The sequence below is a fragment of the Gallus gallus genome, chromosome 1, assembly GCF_016699485.2.
Source record: "Gallus gallus isolate bGalGal1 chromosome 1, bGalGal1.mat.broiler.GRCg7b, whole genome shotgun sequence".
Taxonomy (NCBI): Eukaryota; Metazoa; Chordata; class Aves; order Galliformes; family Phasianidae; genus Gallus; species Gallus gallus.
Genome location: NC_052532.1, coordinates 49,753,028 through 49,771,730, shown reverse-complemented (window position 1 = coordinate 49,771,730; position 18,703 = coordinate 49,753,028). Strand labels below are relative to the sequence as shown.

Genomic DNA, 18,703 nt, shown 5'->3' with positions numbered 1-18,703 from the left:
GTCTAAATCCCCCCTCTCTCAGTTTGAAACTGTTTCCACTTATCCTATCACAACAGACCCTGCTAAATAGTCTGTCCCCTTCTTTCTTATAGTCCCCCATAAGATACTGAAAGGCCCCTAATCTTCACATTAACCCCCGAGGAAAGGCATTATTTCATGAGCAGGACAGCACTTGCCTTATGTCCCTTATGGGACAGCTGTTAGTATTAGAAATGAAGGAAACTGGTTCTGGGTGAAGTGACATTCAATGCGGAAACTCAATCTTGAAAATTAACGTTGTATAAATTGTCCTGTATAAAAATATAGTGCTTTTTCCAGCATAACTCCTGATTGTGAATAGATTATGGTTTAGTTCCTCTTTCTCCTTGGCTTCTCCTAAGCGCTCTTGTTCCTCTCATCCAGCTGCAATCTTGCCTTTCAGACAGTGAGCTCCGAGAGCATGGTTGGAGGCATCCTGGGCTCTGTGACTCACTCAGTGCCCCGTCCCTGGAGGTGTTCAAGTAAGAGGTAATGAATCTGCTGAACAGGTAGCAAAAATAAACATTGTCCTATCCCTGAATCAGAGTAGTCTTTGTGTTGTATTGGACAACATAATGAAGATTAAAAAAAAAAAAATAGATTGTTATTAAATATTGTGAAGAGAGTAGGACAATGTCCTCCAACATCATATGGTACATTATACAATTCACAGTCTATATTTTGTAAATTATCATTTTATTGTGTTGACAGGACTGCCGGCAGCCAATCCTACTCTCTATCACCAAGTATTTCCTTCTCTGACTAAAATATTCTGAATACTAAGGAGCTTTAATATGTTTTGGATGATACCTTCTACCTGCGCATGAGTATTACCTGAGATGCCTTTCTGCAGATCACTAAGTGACACTGTTTTGGGTCATGGTAAATAGAGGAGTGAGGCACTGAGGAGTAAACATGTCCCTGATTACATGTGAAAAAAGGGGATAATTTAAACTAATGTCAGTCTGGAAACGATGACCTGGTGGGAGACAGAAGTCTTTGGGGAGTGGAAAACCCATCCTACTAGGGAGGCTAGGTTGGGAGCCGAGCGTAATACTCATTTCAGAGGGATATTTGAAGTTAATGACATTGCAGCAGGCGGGGAGGGATGAAACCTTTATCTGAGGTGATCTGTGAACCTGCATGTTAACAGTCTTTTCCTATGATGCTATTATATGGGGTGTTGTGGCGGTGTAGTTCATTTTCCAGAAACACTGAAAGGTTTGAGATGAGAACAAGGAAAGCATTTAATTCCAAAAAGATGCCTAAATTTTTAATGTGTATATAAGTTATATATATGTGTTTTGTATAATATGCAACAGTATATAATGCAATAGTATTAATATTTTATATATACACACAGTATTTTCATTTCCACAGGAAGGTTCATGTTTGTAGATCTTATTTTCAGGCAAGCCCTCAGCAGTGTGGAATGCAGTAAGTGCATTCTAGACTGAGTAAATCATTAACAATGTTGTATTAAAATCAAGAACAGAGCTTCAAATGTTTCAGTGCTTTACTATTGTTATTTTAAGCCTAATTCGACTTAAAGAATCTCAAAACCGTCCAAGAGGGAAAGCTGCATGCGTGTAGGCTGTGGGAAGCGGTAGCCTCTAGGGCCCAGAGGATATGCGGGAGGCATTTTCTCTGCTGGTGCGGCTGCGAGCGAGCAGAGCGAGAGACCTGGAAATGAAAGTAAAGAGCTCAGGAGGCACATGGAGGGAGCTGCAGGGGCAGCCGATCCACAAGCAGAATGCTCCCTCCTATAATTAAATAGCACTTACTGTTATTATTACTTATAGTAATAATACGTTAATAATACCTCTAGTAATATAATACCATTTATCGAGGAAAGTTATACATAGCGTGGGGGGGAGAACCCGAGGAGAGGTGAGTCCTTTATGATTATTTTATTATTATTATTAAACCGAATGTCTATGTGTGTGTATGTGTGTATGTAGAGAGGGGGTGGACTTGTGAAACGGGAAAATCTGGACGTTGCTTCATTAAAAAGTAAAGGTTTCCAATGCTGACTGCATAGATGGAATGTTGTGTAATTGCAAAAAAAAAAAAAAAAAAAAAGTGGGGGAAATGATACCGGCGACATTCGGAAGCCGACCCCCCGCTTCTGCCAAAAAATGTGGGGCTTGCAAAAAAATAATTGTCAGAGATCCTAATCCCACCCCCCGGAAAAAATGTGGTGGTAGTCTGAAAGTGAATAGCGAGGGGGAAAGCCCCTGGGTTTGTATTAAGAACTTGGGGTTCATTGTGCTCGTGGCTCGTAGCTTTCAGGGCTGTGTTTGGGGCTGTATTTGGGCTGCAGATCTCCCTCCTGTTTGGTATAAGCCCCACGGAGCAGTGGAGGAGCTCAGCTGGAATAGCTTCCCAAATACACCTTCCTTGGGGCTTGTAAAGTTTATCAAATGTGAAGGTTCTGCTTTTGTATTTGTTTATTTTTTTTTAAATTTAATTCTTTATGTTTTAAGCAGCTTCCGGGTAGCACGGGACGTTATTTTTTATTTTATTTTATTTCCCTTTCTCGTAGAGTCGCTCCCCCTCCCCCCCGACTCCTGGAGATGAGTGGTTTCTATTGAAGCGGAGAGGGGGGGGTGGGGAAGGAGGAAGAGTATGTTTGGGTTTCTTTTCCGTTTTCCGGGAAACCTGGCTGTCTCCCCCGGCAGCACCGGGAGTGGGGTGATGCCGGGGTGCGGGCACCCGGTGGAGCCCCACGGGGCTCGGAAGGCACCGCCGGCCCCACGCAGTCCCGGCCGGCGAAGGTGGCGCTTCCGCCCGCGGTGGCCGCCACGCGAGGCCGGGGATCGGCGGCCTAGTGCTGGGGGTGGGGGAGGAGAGCGGGAGCCGTGAAATCAGCCCCGGCGTTTACATTTGAAAATGAGGCAGGGGAGGACGAGCTGGGCGGGCAGGAGATCCTGTGCGGGTGGTTGAGGGGCTGCTAGTGTAATCCACTGCCCAAGCTGTGCTGCTGGGGCAAGAGGAAGGTGGCCTGCAGTAAACAGTGGGTGGGAGGCCCGCGGGAGCCAAAAGGGGGCTGACAAGGGCCTGGGAGCTCTCTTGAGACTTTGCCCTGGGGAAACATCTGATGGCTGCTTTTATTTTCAGCTGGGGGAAGTCTCACATTCACTGGAGACTGGACATGGCCATCATACCTGGGTGGCTGGGGCAAAGTTCTATGAGCAGTGGCTAAGGGAACTGGCATTGTGCAGTCAGGAGAAGAGGAGGTTCGAGCGAGACCTTATCACTCTCTCCTACAACCTGAAAGGTTGTAGCGAGGTGAGGTCAGCCTCTTTTCTGAGGTGACAGCAATAGGATGAGAGGGGATGGCCTCAAGTTGTACCAGGGAGGTTCAAATTGGATACTAGGAAGGATTTCTTCTCAGGAAGAGTGATGCTACCCTGGAACAGGCTGCCCAGGAAGGTGGTGGAGTCACCATTCCTGGAGGTGTTCAAGAAACGTATGGATGTGGCAATTAGGGATGCGGTTTAGTGGGCAATATTAATGGCAGGCAGACGGTTGGACTAAGGGATCTTAGAGGTCTATTCCAACCTCAGTGATTCTATGATTCTATCCTGAAAATTGTTGTTTGTGAGAAGTCTTCAGACTCAGGGAGCAGCCTCGAGAAACAAACAGGAGCACTTATTTGTGATGGGCTGTACTGCTTGACCTGTTTTGCTTCACCTCCATGGTGGCCAACAGCCAAAGACTTCATGTTTGCAGGTTAGCAAATCCTGGAGCCACTTGCATGGAGGCGAGCACACAGCTAGTGGCTGAGCTCCTGTCTGAGCTCTACAAACTGCCACTTGCATTTCAGTGTGCTCATTTCTGGCTCAAATGTTGCAGTCAAAGCCTAGAAGTCAGACAAGTATGAACTCATTGCTGTCACAGAAATCTACTGTGAAAAACTTTGTGCAAATTCAGCTTTGTCAGAGTCCTTGATAAGGTAAATTAAAGTATTTCCGTTCATCTCATATTCTCTCATTGAGTGGATCTACCTGGTTTGTGACTGAGTCACTGTGTTTGCTGGGTTGTGCTTCTTTCTGAAAGTAAGATAACTGTTGTGCTAATATGCAGTATTTTATTTCTGTCTGACAGATAGTTTGTAACTCATTGACAAACCACAAATAAAGTCCTCTCCAGATGCTGGACCAGAGAGGATAAACATCTCAACTGAAATGATAAGACCTTTTTGGTGGTGATATAAATATCCTGGATTCTAATTCTGGTGGTGATTTGAGCAGACAAGTTTGGACAGGCAGATCTGGGGGAGAAAAAGGAGGTTCAGGCACACTGCTTGATGAAATATTTTGTACTGTGTTTCTAAAAATATTTATGCGACCGAGAAAACAAAAGCTAAGCAGGCTCTGTGCTTAAAATTAATTATGCATCAACTGTGGTGTGGTGTGCAGCAGAACCAAAGCACTGCGTGTGTTGGTGTCTGACTGTACTCTGGGGTTACAGGCATGATGAGTGTGCGGTTTGGTCTAAGGTTAGAGTGGGACATGATGGTGAAGAGGCTGGAGTGACCAAGAAGAGACTGAGTTTGCCAGGAATGCAGCCAGCGGGTATGAAAGGGCAAGGAGAATCTGCAGTGGCCGTGAAGCATGCAGAAGGGAAGAAGAGAACACGTGGAGGAAGGTGCTGCTGTGGAATCAGATCAAATGGGAAAGACGGTTATTCCTGAGGGAGATAAAATAGGTTGTTAGGGCAGTGGCATGTGGTGTGCATTTTGAGGGTGTTGCCATGAGGAGATGAGTCTTATGTGTGAAGTTATGACATAAATGTGAAGGTGTGAAGGAGTGCTAGCAGAGGAGGCTGGTTACCAACCTATCAGGAAAGAGGAATGTGGGGCAGCACCAGGGTGCAATACTGTAGAGGGGCAATTGAGCCTGTGGTCTGTGTCTAAAGAAGGCAACAAAGAGTCTCGTGTTGGGAAGCACTCACTGTGGAAGATGAGGCTTGGACTGCAGAGAGGAAACAGCATGCAGGGAGCAGTTTTTTTTTATGATAGTTTTGTAGCAAGGATCAAATCTTTAACAGGGTATTGTGGGATGTAAAGATGATCAAGCCATCTAAGTGAAGCAAAGATGGAAATGGGTATGCTGGATCTGATGAGGCCATGATGGCCATGATGAGGAGATTAAAAACAAGGGGAACTCCAGGGTGCAAGAGGAGTTGGGTAACTGTGGGAAGGAAATGTTTCAGAGCCTTTTCCTGTAGGCCTTTGGCCCCGCTCCACATTTTGGCCAGCAGTGTTTGAATGCCACTCTCTGTGAGCAAGCAGCAGTGACCAGTTCTGGTTTGTAACACATGCCCGTATCGTGTTGTGGAAGATGTTCAGCAGTGGATCAGGGTAGCCATCAGAACAGGTACTGATCTTCTCTTCCTCGCTCCTTGCAGTTGTATTTTGAGAAAGGGGCTGAGCTCAGTAGCAGAGTTGAAGCATGCTGTGTATATCAGAAGCTTTTTAAGGTGGTGTCTCAGTTGTGCGGATAAACACAATTGTGAAGATGTGCCACAGTGTTTTTGGAGTGCAGCCACTGACTTTGTGATGAACAGCCAGTGTTCCACTTCCCACAGTTACCAATAATCTCCCTTCCCATCGGGTCTGTGGGCCACAACTTTCCTTCTGTTCTTTCTGTTCTCTCCAGCGTGGCTTCTGTTGAGGAGCAGCAAGAGCAAGGCTTCTCCAGAGAGGACAAGCTTGACTTTTTTCCCCAGCTTTCACTGCTGTCTGTGTGCACATAGCTCCTACTTCTCCTCATCTTGTCTGTTCTTTCTTTCTTTTGTCTTTTCAGTTTTGTGTGAGGAGAAATGCTGAATGAGATGACTGTCTTATTTTCTCCCATTTAAACCTGTCTGCTTGTAGCTTCTGTGTTCATATTAACCTCACAGTCTCCTTGTTAAATTTATCTCTTCCTGATTGCTCATTATCTAGGTTATTTATAAACCATTCCAGGCCTTCTAGTGGTGGTGTGCTGAGGTCTACCAGCTCTTCTCCTTTGCTTCTGTTAAAAGCCCTTGTAGAGACACTGATCATCACTCACTTTGTCTGCTGGCATTCTGTATTCCTCTGCTTGCTGTGCTGCCCATCCCATTCCACATACAGCTGCTTAAAATCTTCTGCCTGCTGTTTGGACCAGATTGCTCTCATATTTAATGTCTGGTGACTTACAAACAACACTGTATCACTTTCAAGCCTTGCTTACTTCTGCTACCTTTGCTTCTTGGTCTTTATCTCATCCCTATCTTTTTTTGCCTAACTGTCCTTCCTGGTAAAGGGCAACTCTCAGCCATTCTGCATTTTGCATAATGCAGAGCATAATCAATACAGGCTTGCTTAGCTGCCAGGATTGATTTTTCATGTACCTTAAAGGTTCCCTCACAGTGTTCTGGGCTGATTGTGCTGCAGGTACCGTATGATACATTAGATTGGTAGAGACGTCTGTAATATGAAAGGGAGCCAGGTGGTAATGCTCTCCAAGATAAATGACTTTGGTTTTTATCCTAATCTTTTCAGAGGCAATCCCAAGCTGTGGATGCATGTTGCCTTCAGTTCCATCTCATCTCAGTGTTTTTGAGATTGTTGTCTTTGTCCATCTGTGTGTGTGTGTATGGGAATACATTCCCCTGAGTCCTACTGAGGCCACAATTCAAAGCACTGCAGAATGGGGGGTCCCCTCTCCCTGAAGCATCCTGGAGCCCTGTTCCTGCTCTCAACGAGCATTCCCAAGTCTCTGCTGCACTTGTGCACTTGTCAACTGATTTTCAGCACAAAATATCCATTGCTGAGGTCCCCTACTGTCTTTTTATGCGTACCACAGCAAGAAATTCCACCTCCTTCCCAGTGCCTCTCTGTGATATGATTCCAGATGCCCCACATAAATTACTTGGTTGGTATGCAAGGATGTTGTAAACCAGTTTGAGTCTGGCCCGGTGGTCAGAATTGCTTATCATGGGAGGGTCCACATACAAATTCCTGACATCTCTGCCAGTGCGGGGGAAGTGTTTATTTTTCCCCCTTTCCTAGAAGGCAGTCATGATCACAGTTGGTTCCCATTGCTTTGTTTATTGGCAGACTAAGCAGCGAGCTCAAATTGAAGCAGTTCCTCTTTGCCTGTGTATCCCGGCAGTGGCATGTGAGAAAAAGCAGATACTGGGTAGCGAGCTGCTTGCCGTCCTTTGTCTGCAGTGTGGATAAATCATGGGTTTCGGTGTTCTGTGCATTTGGGCTGGTACATTTTGTTAGTAGTAAGTTGAAGCGCACACAAAATACTGTGCTGCTTAACTGCCAGCAAGACCCGTAATGACTCATTTTTATGCTTTTTTCTTTATTCCTCTGCAGCGATTGTAATGGAGAGACAGAAGAGAAAACAAGAAATAGAGAAAGGACTTCAGTTAATTCAGTAAGTGGACAACCTCACTGTTTCCTGTGGCTTGGGAGGTGGTTATCTTTGTATCAAGGACTGTAAGAATGAAGTTCTTCCTATTCACCTTTCTTAGGAAGATAGTATTCCTGTTACATAGGTGAGGAAAGCCGGGTAAATGCCAGGTGCCTTGTACACTGCTGTTACCAGAAAGAGGTGACCTGGGCTCTGCTGCAGTTGCCAACCTGATCGATGCCTCCAGTCACTCTTCTGCAAATATTTGGTGGCCACTTAGAGTTTGTGGTGACTTCCTGTGTGGTAGCTACAGGTAGCTACAAGTTCAAGCGCTTCCTTATGAAGTGTAGTCGTGCTTTTCCCTCCAGTGGCTGAGCTGGCAAAAGCCTCAAGGTCCAAGTTGCATGATGAATAGGGAAGAAACAAGATTTCAATCAGATTTATTTTCTTATGTTTTCTTAAGGTGTGCTTTGAATCCTGCAGTTACTATGAAATCTGTGCATCCACAGTAGAGAAAAAAGCCATCTCTTCCAGGTTATATACTGACATCCCTTTGCATGGCCATCGTATTTTTACCCCAGTTTGAAATTATGTGTGGCTGGTAACCAGTCTCAGACAGGCAGTTGTGAGGTTTATTTCGGTAACGTTTATAAAAATGCATAAGGTTCCCATAAATGAAATAATTTAGAAATACAGGATGCTGTCTGTGTTTCTGGAACGTGTCTTGAACTCTGAACCAGGGGAAGTGTTATTCGTTGGCTTGCTTTGGGGTAGTCCAATTTGATAATCAGCGTGAATATTTCTTACAAGGCCACTACATTTCCTGTAGTTAATTTTACTGATGAAATTTTAAAGTTTATTCTCTGACCAGTAAGGCCATATGCACAGTGCTGTATGTCAAAGGTGAGGAGGGGCATGAAGGTCTCTAGGGATTTCTTGAAAACTTTATGTTGTCTCCAGGAGAAATAATGTGTGTGGACCAAACAGGTGCTCTGATTTGAAGAACAGAGCTTTTTGCCTATGTCTCGGGGCTGTTGTGGGGCAAGTGTAGCCCACGCAAACACTGTCAGTTCTAGGGCACAGCCTGGCAGTCTTGGCCAAGGCAGCAAGAATTGAATGGCTTCTTGCACCTCCATTGTTTTCTCCTTTTGTTGTGTGTGTGGTGTAGTCCTAAAGGCATGTGGCTGAGGTAACAGGGAGGAAAGCGATTGCGTTTATCACTGTCTTTTCTGTGACTGCACGGAGGATTTGAAGAGGTCTTGAAGTGACCAATCTGTTGCCTCTCATCAGGGCTAGGTGCTTTTATGCTCCCATTTTCCATGACAACCTCTCATGAGATTTTCTTAGAAATGTTTTTGTAGGTCGCTGACTGAAGACACATGACAAAATATCACATATGCACAGAAAATAGCTGAGAATAAGATTCCTCTTATCTCAAATACCTTTGGGACCTGACCATCTCTTGGCATCACTGTGTCCATCGCTGAGCATAATGTTCCCTAATTGTGTTCTCTTCACTTCAGCTGTCTTTTAAGTGATAAAACATTCAGTAAATCACTGAGATATTCAAAACAAGACCAAAACAATGCTTTTGTCTGATGAAGAAACCAAGTTTTTATGGATGCCTGTATCATGAACATTTTCTCGTCTTTTTTTTTCAGGTCTACATTACCCCTAAGCCAAGAAGATTATGAGGTAATTACAGGTTTTGTGGTTTTTTTTTCTGAAGTTGGGAACCCTTAGGTTAACAAGATTTGTTCTGTTGCACAGCCATTAGTTTACAAACAAGAAGCAGAGAGGAGTAGGGATGGTCTGTCACAGTTTGTCTAAAATGCAAAGCCATAAGAATTCTGGCAAGGAAAACTTTCAGTGGAAGGAGAAGACACTTGAGGGATCAAGAAGGGAGGAGATTTGACTGGATTATTCTCCTCCATCAGAAGACTCATGCTTTATAGGAGAGTGGGGATGTGGGAGAATCTTGGTGGGCAGATGGGTTGCTGAAACATGGGAAGGAGTGGGAAACTGCTTCTGTCTCTGTGTATCCATTTCAGTCTGTTTGCTCTGTCCCTGCTGTCCAGGCTGTCTTGCAGAAGCTGGTGAGAAATTTGTTTGCAGAGGGCAATGATTTGTTTCGAGAGAAGGATTTCAAGCTGTCGCTGGTACAGTATGTAGAAGGGCTGAACGTGGCAGATTATGCAGCCTCTGATGAGGTGACCATCCCAAAGGAACTCCTGTGCAAGCTGCATGTCAACCGAGCTGCCTGCTACTTTGCCATGGTGAGTGCCTTCCCAAGGCATCCCCAGGAGTCAGGGAGGAAAGCTGGATTGCATTGGTTGTTATGTCAGGAGGGAATTCAGCCCCCAGCACTGAAGGAGATGGTGGCACACAGAGAACTTTGATACCTCTTCACTATCATACTGTGTCTTGCAAAGCCAGAGGAATGATGTAAAGCAGTGCAGTCCTGCTTTTGTTGGTCCTGCTTTTTGTTTTTGAAGGCAGTTCAGGTCCTTGTTGTTGAGGAGTTAATGCACTCTGGAAATTCAGTTGTAAAGAGCCAGTGCCTTCCTGTACTGACTCTGAATACCGCTCTGGAAGTTTGCCTACCTCCCCACGTCTGTGCGACTGGAAGACAGTGAGAAGGCTTTGGATCATGGCAGAGCATTCAGAACGCATATGGAAAACGATTCTGAAATAATCAGGCTCTAAAAAGCTGTGCTCTTCCATTTTCTTCAGGAATGTAACAGCCGTCCTTTATGGCACAACACCAAAGCAGGTCCATCCTGTTCATAAACGAGGCTGAGTCCTATGGATAAAGTTAACGGGCAGTCACATAATTAAAGACTGTCAAATGTAACATGTCCACAGCAGAAGGGGAAGCAATATAAGGTTGTTCAAGCAGCCCAAATTGTGCTGTTCACTAACTTTAAAGTGTTCTGTGTTTTGCCAGAATTAACAAAATGCAATGAATGCATTTCCGACTGTCCTACCCACGCTTTTATATTTCTGCTGAGGGATACAATGCATGGATTCACACAGAGAAGGGCTTGTTTGCTGTGCTGACTTTTGGTGGTTTCTTCCATGCAGGGGTTGTACGAGAAGGCTCTGGAGGACAGTGAAAAGGCTTTAGGTCTTGACAAGGAGAACATCCGAGCGCTCTTCCGCAAAGCTCGCTCTTTAAATGAACTTGGGAGACACAAAGAAGCATATGAGTGTAATAGCCGATGTCTGCTGTCCCTCCCCCATGTAAGTTTTTGACATACAGCTTATCTTGATTTCTGGGGCTCGCCACCTTGCCCTTCTGTCACTTAACATTTAGCATGAGGCCTGAGGATAGCGGAAGAGGAAAGTTGGCTGTACTATATACCTGGACATAGATACTTATGTCCAGGAATCTTCTCTCTCTCTCAACTCAGAGAAGACCTTTGAACTCTCGTGTTTCTTCAGTCCAAGTCACCATCTGCAGACAGTACCAGCCAGAGACACTGGCTAATGGCAGAAGGTTTGCTGGCCTATTCACAAGGAGCAAAAAATTGCCCTAACAGAAGGTGAACTAAGGCCATGAAGGTGTTTTAATTAGCCCTTTTTATATGCCTAATGAGAGTGACTGTGAGCATGGCACAAATGCAGACTGGAGCCCTGCAGGGAAACGTACATGTTTTTCCTGTTTTAGATAAAAATGTCTGATGTTTTAGTTAATAGTTGCTAAGGCAAGCTGATAAAGTGTTTTTGTTTCTGAGGGGCATGTGGAGGGGTCCTTGATGGTTGGTTATGTTCACAGGTGTGTAAATTGTTTTTACTTCAGAGGGATCTATCTGCATATACTAGCCCCTATGTGTTTTCTTAACAATGCTTTTATTGAGCTTTCTTTTAGGCCAGATATTGAACAAGTAAGCAGACTCTGATTACATCCCAGTGAGTACTGGTCATCTTTGCTAAATTTAGTTCTGATCCATTAAAGTAATACTGTCAGAAGAAAAAGGCAGCTACTTCAGCAGAAGTTATTTTTTTTCCTATTAGAATTACAGAAGCAATCTTGTAAAGCAAAGCCATGTTAGCAGTTCATTGCCTTCATTGTATTCAGTTTCCTTGACTTGGCAGAACAAGGTGACCAAAACACACTGGAGGTATTATACTAGGGGAGTTTTAAAGACCTATTTCTTAAATCCTTTTATAAACAAAACTGCCTAATACATCTGTTCATGTATGTGGCTGTATCTCACAATGTAGTTCAGCCACTTCAATATGTGGCTGAAATATTAAAGTAGTAAAGACTACTATAATGGTAGTCTACAGACTTTTCATCTAACTTTTCTGGGTCAGGATAGCTCAACCTTACAAATTCATTATCAAGACATCCGTATTCCTGGCTCTGAACAATTCAGTCTTGTAAATTAAAGTATGCCATTGCCTTATTATCTGATTAACAGAAATCGTAAGCCTTCTCCGCATCAAAGGCAAGTCAGACTATCCATTGTCTCAGTTCTGTTTCAACTACACCAGTTGCTGGGTCTCTGGAGCAATGAGGTGCTTCCAGCTTGTGTTGCTGTAACAGCTGAGAAGCAGATCATATATTAAAACTTACAGTGATGAAGAAATGCCACTCAGTTGACTCACTGTCTACCAGAGTTAGCTTAACCCGGTGCAGATATTCAGTGCTGATAGTGTGCAGAGATTCCCAGCATGGTGAGGCTGGTGCTTCTCTGTGGTTTGCTTTTAGGATGGCACGAAGGGAGGTTTTTTAGGGTGTCAGAAGAGAGCATTTTGCATGTCCTTATTGAGCATCCCCTTGTTTAGGTGGAAGGCAGTAAGCACCTGAGGGGTGGTATTTGGCTGAGGAAAAGGAAGGCTAAAGAAAAATACTCAGAATGACAAAGAGTCAGTAAGCTCCCACTCCCAAACCTCAGGCCTGCTTGTTAAAAATTAACTCATGCTGAAGGGAAGTGAAAGCAGTCTAGAGAAAAAGACATTCTTGATTTTGTCCAAGCATCAGAGAGGGCATGTGGAATTGGATAGGCTGAGCCTGGTAGGTATCGTTGTGAGATCAATAAAAAGAGATGGTGCAGGTGGTCTTTCTGGGAGTTTTCCACAGGGAGCAGGAAAATGGCAGGTGTCAGAAGATACCTGCAAGAGTGTTTGGACAGGCAGAAGAACCAGAGGCAAACAGCAGTGAAAAGATGATTGGGGTAAAATATTAATAAAGGCAGAGTGATGGTTATGTCAGACAGATCTGAGAGTTGGAAGGGATGGAGTAGGGAGAGGCAACCATAAGAACTGAGCAAGAAGATATCTCTGGAGAGTATGGGGACAGTTTCAGGAAAGGAAGGTACATCCTGAAGAGGTATGAGATGGAGAGAGAAGAGGACATGGGTAAATTGGATTTTTTTTTTCACTGACTTCAGAACAAATCAGTGTTGAGGGTGTCGGGAGAGAAGTTCAGTCAAGAGGTGGCATTTCAAACTGAGGGGAAAAGTTACTGATGCAATGGGGTAGAAGACCCACCGGCTAGTGAGGGCTGAAAGGGAAAAAAATGAACCTGCAGAGAGAAGGAAATTGGAAAGATCAGAGTTACGTGGCAAGTAGAGAGAAAGAGCAAGCTTCAGGGTTATAGATGAGAGAGATATTGTAGCATTAAGGAGGGATATTGCAATAGATGGGGCAGGAATGTTGTTTTTCTTTAGAAGAAACCGTTAAAGTATTTTTGCCAGTGGGGAAAGGGAGAAAAGCACAAGGAAGGAGTTGCTGATGATAAATAAGTAAAGAGGTTTGTGGCAGGTTAGTCCAGGCAGAACTGGAGAGGATGGAGCAACCTCAGTACCTCAGCAGGAATGACAGGAACGTTCTGGTCTGCATGGCCTCTGCTAGGGTTGCTCTGCTGCTATCTACAAGTGAGGCTTCTTGGCACAGCCGTGCGGACAGCTGCATTCCTGTTTGTTTTGTCTGCCACAAAGACACAAAGCTGAAAGTGTCCTTCCAATGCTTTTGTCCCCAGGATGAGAGTGTCACGCAGCTGGGACAGGAGCTTGCCCAGAAGCTGGGACTGAGGGTTCGAAAAGCATATAAAAGGCCACAGGTATGACTTTTTTCTTTTTTCTTTTCTTTTTCTTCTTTTTTCCCTAGAGACTATCCTTTGGTTCTTTCAGATTTATTTCTGCAAAAGTGGTAGGTGCTGCTTTGCAGCTATAGACACAGCTATACTACGCTGCAATCCCCCCAGCGGCCCACTGGCTCCCCTCCTTACCCTGACCCTCTGACTCACCTTTGCCTTTGTCCATTTCTGATCTCACTGCTGCCCTGGGTCTTCTCAAGGATGTTCCCTGTGTCTCCAGCAGAGTCAGACTGGTGCTGCAGGAGAAGGGTCTAATGCAGTAGGAGCCTCCATGCACCTCCATGAAGAGAGGGACATGTGGCCTGATACCAAAGGAGGTTTTGCATCATAGTTCTTTCCCTATAACAAGAACGTGGCAGATACATATCTGGTCAGATGCTAGGAAAGAAGGCAGCAAAAATTAAGCTGTTGGTCCTGTTAATGGACCCCAGTGGCTGGATCTGTTACCTGGCTTTAAAAGAAAGTGCTGTAGTACAATGTACTGTGTAGGTATAGAAATGTATACTCTGGGATGGAGCTAGAGGGCGTTAGGCCACTGCTGGCCCTCTTGGATAAACCTGCTTTGGTCATGTGAAATCATGGGATGCATTTTCAGGAGTAAGCAGTGCTAGCCTGTGTTCACTGAATGTTCATGGGATGACCGTCATCATGCTTCCCTGAGCCAGCTCTGCCCAGCATCCTCAGCCCCCTGCACAGTGGTGTGTTGGACACCTCCAGGGAACCTTTATGGTATTTGGTGATGTGGTTCCTGGGCTACCAACCTGCAGAGGGCTTTTGGGAAAAGTATGGCCCTGATGTCATGTTCCACTCCATGACAAAACTCATGTGATTGATCCACCCAAAAGCCTTCAATGCTGTAGCAACTCTCAGCACTCTGAAATGATTCTGTCTCAAAGAAAAGGAAGTTTTACTTGGAAAATACTTTTTGTAGCTGCTCATTGTGTTCAGTGACCCAGCCACATTTTTGCTGTCGTCACATTACTGGACTCTGATGGACTTAAACCACTCTAATGCGTTGGAAAAACAAAGACTAAAAAAGACAGAATGCTTTTTATTACTTGATGTGTAGGGATTGGTATTTTGACAACACCTTGCTATCTTCTGTGTTGACTTAACAACTTTCATTCCAGTGCTGTAATGCCCTCCCAAAGCAGTAATGTTTTAATGAAAAGGCAAAAAATTTGTTTTTCAGGAATAATGTTAGCTTCCTGATCGTGCATTGAGTGTTAGGTGTTTTGCACTGAGGTGTCCATAGGAAATATGTGGCCCTGCAAGCGTCCATAAAACTGTACCTTTGTGTCACAGACTTATGCTTTTGGGGTGGCTTTTATTTCTAGACAGTGCCTGAAAGAAAAGCTGTATCATACCCCAGCTTTACCTCGTTTACAAGTGTTTGTGGGCTATCTCTGTTCTAAGACATCTCTCTCTTCTTGCAGCAGGAATTGGAAACATTCTCTCTACTCAGTAACGGCACGTCTATCAATTTGTCAAATCAGGTACAGTTTGCATCCTCTTGTTACTAATGTTGATGGATTGCTGCTGGAATGCTTCTGAGCTTTATTTACATACACATCGATGGCTGTCTTTTAGAATTGAAATGTACTTAATAGTGTATTCCCCTTTGTCGTGGTTTAACCCCACTGGCAGCTAAGCACCCGCAGCTCTTCTCTCACTCCTACCAGTAGGATCAGGGGGAGAACTGGAAAAAGGGTAAAACTCATGGACTGAGACAGGCAATATAATAGAATAGAAAAGGAAGGGAAAATAATAATAATAATGATGATAAAAGAATATAAAAAACAAGTGATGCATGATGCAGTTACTCACCACTGATTGATACTCAGCCCATCCCAAAGCAGCTGCAGCCCCTCATGTCGCCTCCTCCCACTTTCACTGGTCAGCATGATACCACGTGGTATGGGATATCCCTTTGGCCAGTTTGTGTCCTGTCCTGGTTCTGTCCCATGCCAGCTGCTTCTTACTGGTGGGGCAGTATACAAGAAGCTGAAAAATCTTTGATTAGTGCAAGCACTGCTTGGCAACCAGTGAAACATAGGTGTGTTATCAGCATTATTCACATCCTAAATCTAAAGCACAATGCTATAGCAAGCTACTAAGAAGGAAATTAACACTGTCCCAGCCAAAACCAGGAGAACCTTTTAAAGAATATTGCTAAGGAAATTTATTTCTTTGAAGACATTTCTAGTGAAAGCACTTTTACTGTCAACAAATCAAGTGGCAATGGTTATTTTTCTTACTTATTGTGAATGGTTGTCTTCTTTTGTATTTTAAATAAGTTTCAGTTTTCAGGTTTTTACGTAGTTAGGACAACACTAAGTAAAAATCAGGAAGTGCAACTGCTGAGGAAAGATAGGAGATCAAATCAAGCAGTGTAGTTTTGTTGCCTAGAACTGAGCAAGGTGAGCAAGCAGTTTGTGTATTCTTTGTATTTGTCCTTTGACCTGGGAGATCCTTGGGCAGAGCTCTGCACAAATATTGAGCCAAAATATAGGAAATTGCTGAATTCCTTGTTCCACCACCAGCTAACAAAAGCCTTGATGTTTTTAGCTGTTTTAGCCTGTTTGCTACTTCACATTACTCCTTAAAGCAAGCAAAATATAAAACCATCACAGTTGACATTTTGTTTGACAAGGTGGGATGCTAAGGAACCAGTTTACCTGCCAATGTGCAGAGACTTGCCTTCACATCTTTCTAGGAGAGCAAATCAGTTTTCTTGTATAGTTGTGCCTAGTTTTTCATTTGTAAATCTTGAAGAAATTGAAATATTGCAAAGATCAGAAGTTGTGTAAACTATTGCGGATGCAGTAGTATGCAGATGCAGTATCTAGAAAGCTATGCTTTACTTGTACCTTTGTAAGTTTAAACTGAAAGCACGCATACTTGCATGTGTTTATGTTTCTGTAAAGCAGGGGCTTATTTTATTCCTTGCCTGGAGCTCCATGTCAGCAGTTGTCTTGGTGGAAATCTTTTCCTGTTTTGAGTTTGCTGTAGAAGTTTGTGGTTATTAGATTGCAAAGTATGTGAACTACGAAAAGGAACATTGTGTCAGACCAGGCTAATCAGATCTCACTGCACAGGGCTGGCTGACTGGTTTGTCCTGGGACTTGGGACATGGTATTCTTTCTCACCCACACAGGAAAAAACCCAATTCTGTATGCAGATTTGCTCATGTGGTTGGGCATTATGCAGAGTTGGTATTCCTTTGCAGCAACAAGCCTTGTCCACTGCTGGAGGTGAAAGTGCATAGGCTTTGGATGAATGGACTCTTAAAGTTCAGTGGTTTTACTGTTCTTGCACTGGGGGAGGCAATAAAGGAAAAGAAAGAGCCTGATGCATTTAGGAGTAGTGAAAGATCTCCTCTGTGAATTGAGAATATCTTTTTCAAAGATTAATTTCTGGTGATAATTTCTCTGTTCTTTCCTTTGCCCTCTACAGACCACTTCCAATGGTTTGGGGTCAATTGATGACATCGAAACAGGTAAAGATATTTCTCTTCTCTGATTTTTGTGATGTCAGTGTGGTACCTGACCAGGCTGGTAGGCCTGAGAGGTTTGTGGTCTGTGTTTGTGTCTCTCTGTGTGCTCCTGACTTTGATACCTAGGAGGAAGAAAAGATGATGGGAAGCAGGAGCATATGGGACTGTTACCTCAGCTAGTTTCCCCTCATATCTTCCATATTTGCAGTCAGTTACTGAGGCACTGTCTTGAAGGGTAAAGGAGGCTGAGCAGTTATTTGCCTATTAGTACCTCCTACAGAAAAAACTTCTAGTCCAGGCCCAGCAAGGAACATCTCCAGGAATTAAAAGGGTATGGTGATGTACACAGCTTCCTCCAGTTCTGCTTTCTTAACGTTGAGCTTGGCGCAGCTTCTGAGATTCTTGTGTTACCCCCAGACAAAACAGTCTAGATAAAGTGAACTTAAGGTTGTAGGCAACCGTCTGTGCTCTGAGTGCGTGTGGTCCTCCAGGATGCTGAGATGGAAGAGTTCAAAGTAAGGGGGTTGGGAAGGACCCAAGGAGAGCCTTGTGCTGCCTTAGGCACAGAGGAGGGGCATAGTGAGGACCACAGGGTTGGTTTTTTTCATGCCGAGAATCAAGTGACCTTAAATCTTCCCTTTGGGAAGACTGACTGACCTTTGTTGTGTGCTGGAGCATTTTAATCTTGCCTCTGAGCGTGTCAGTCTCTGTTCCTTTGAAAGGTAGCTGCAGTGCTGAGTGTGCAGGCTTAACACTGCAGATAGCTATCACTCTTTTTATAGAAAGACACTAATTTCATAATCAGGATGCTCTGGTGTCTATTTTGGAAAACACGTTAGTTCCCTGTTGAATTCTGGTTCAGTAACAGAATGCTGCGTGCAGGCATGAGACCCAGTTCCTCAAAACAAGGCGAGTTTTTCAGTTATTTGCTGTGCTGAGATGAGCTGGGCTCTTGCTGCAGAGTGAAGAGTGGCTGCATCCAGGAGGCTCTTTGTCTCGTCAGGGCTTGGTGCAGGAGCAGCATGCCAGCTTTGCTGCAGCTCAGGCAGAGAGAACATTTTCTGCTAGATCTTTTCAAAACCACTGAAATGATGTGTTCTCCGTTGCCCTGAGATTGGCGTGCTGTTAGGAGAGCTGTGGGTGCCAGGTGCCTCAAGTGAAACCCACAAGGCTGTTAGGGGGTTTTGTTGTTGTTATTTTGGGGTGTTTTTTGTTGTTCTGTTTTTTGGTTTTTGTTTTTTTTTCTTTCTTTTTTGAGATGTAAACTCCTGACAACCCTTCCTCCTTGAAGTCAACTGATTAACTCAGCCCTGTCATGCACATGTCATGGCTCAGATATGGCTCAGTATTGCCTTTGGCCAACTGATGCATGGGGGGAGAAACTGCTTTTTGGGATACAGAGTGAGAAACAGGGCTCTTAAAAGAACTCTGTTCACCTCTCTGGGACAGGCAATGGCCAGGGAAGCCCCCAAGTGGGGAGCATAGTCTAGTTTTGGCAGAAGCTCAGGGAAAGGAATGGACAAGACCCTCAATGAACTCATAATAATACATGCAGCTTAGTGGTGTTGGAGCAGTGGCACAGGAGGGCAGGGATGTACGCGTGATCTGTTCATCAAGGAGGGCTTACGGTTTTTGTTTTTTAAAGTTGGGGCAACTATTAAAGTGGGTACAGGGGGTGCATGAGCT

General features: G+C 44.2%; 1 protein-coding gene across 1 annotated transcript in view; it reads left to right on the top strand.

Annotated features, from left to right (window-relative positions):
• Positions 1-2,199: 2,199 nt before the first annotated feature.
• Positions 2,200-18,703, top strand: part of ZC3H7B (zinc finger CCCH-type containing 7B) — a 44,754-nt gene continuing 28,250 nt past the window's right edge. The window contains exons 1-8 of the mRNA XM_046903932.1: positions 2,200-2,449; positions 7,379-7,439; positions 9,077-9,110; positions 9,494-9,691; positions 10,500-10,658; positions 13,405-13,485; positions 14,961-15,017; positions 16,978-17,020. Coding sequence (XP_046759888.1) covers positions 7,387-7,439; positions 9,077-9,110; positions 9,494-9,691; positions 10,500-10,658; positions 13,405-13,485; positions 14,961-15,017; positions 16,978-17,020 — 625 coding nt within the window. The 5' untranslated portion in view covers positions 2,200-2,449; positions 7,379-7,386. The remainder of the gene's footprint in view (positions 2,450-7,378; positions 7,440-9,076; positions 9,111-9,493; positions 9,692-10,499; positions 10,659-13,404; positions 13,486-14,960; positions 15,018-16,977; positions 17,021-18,703) is intronic.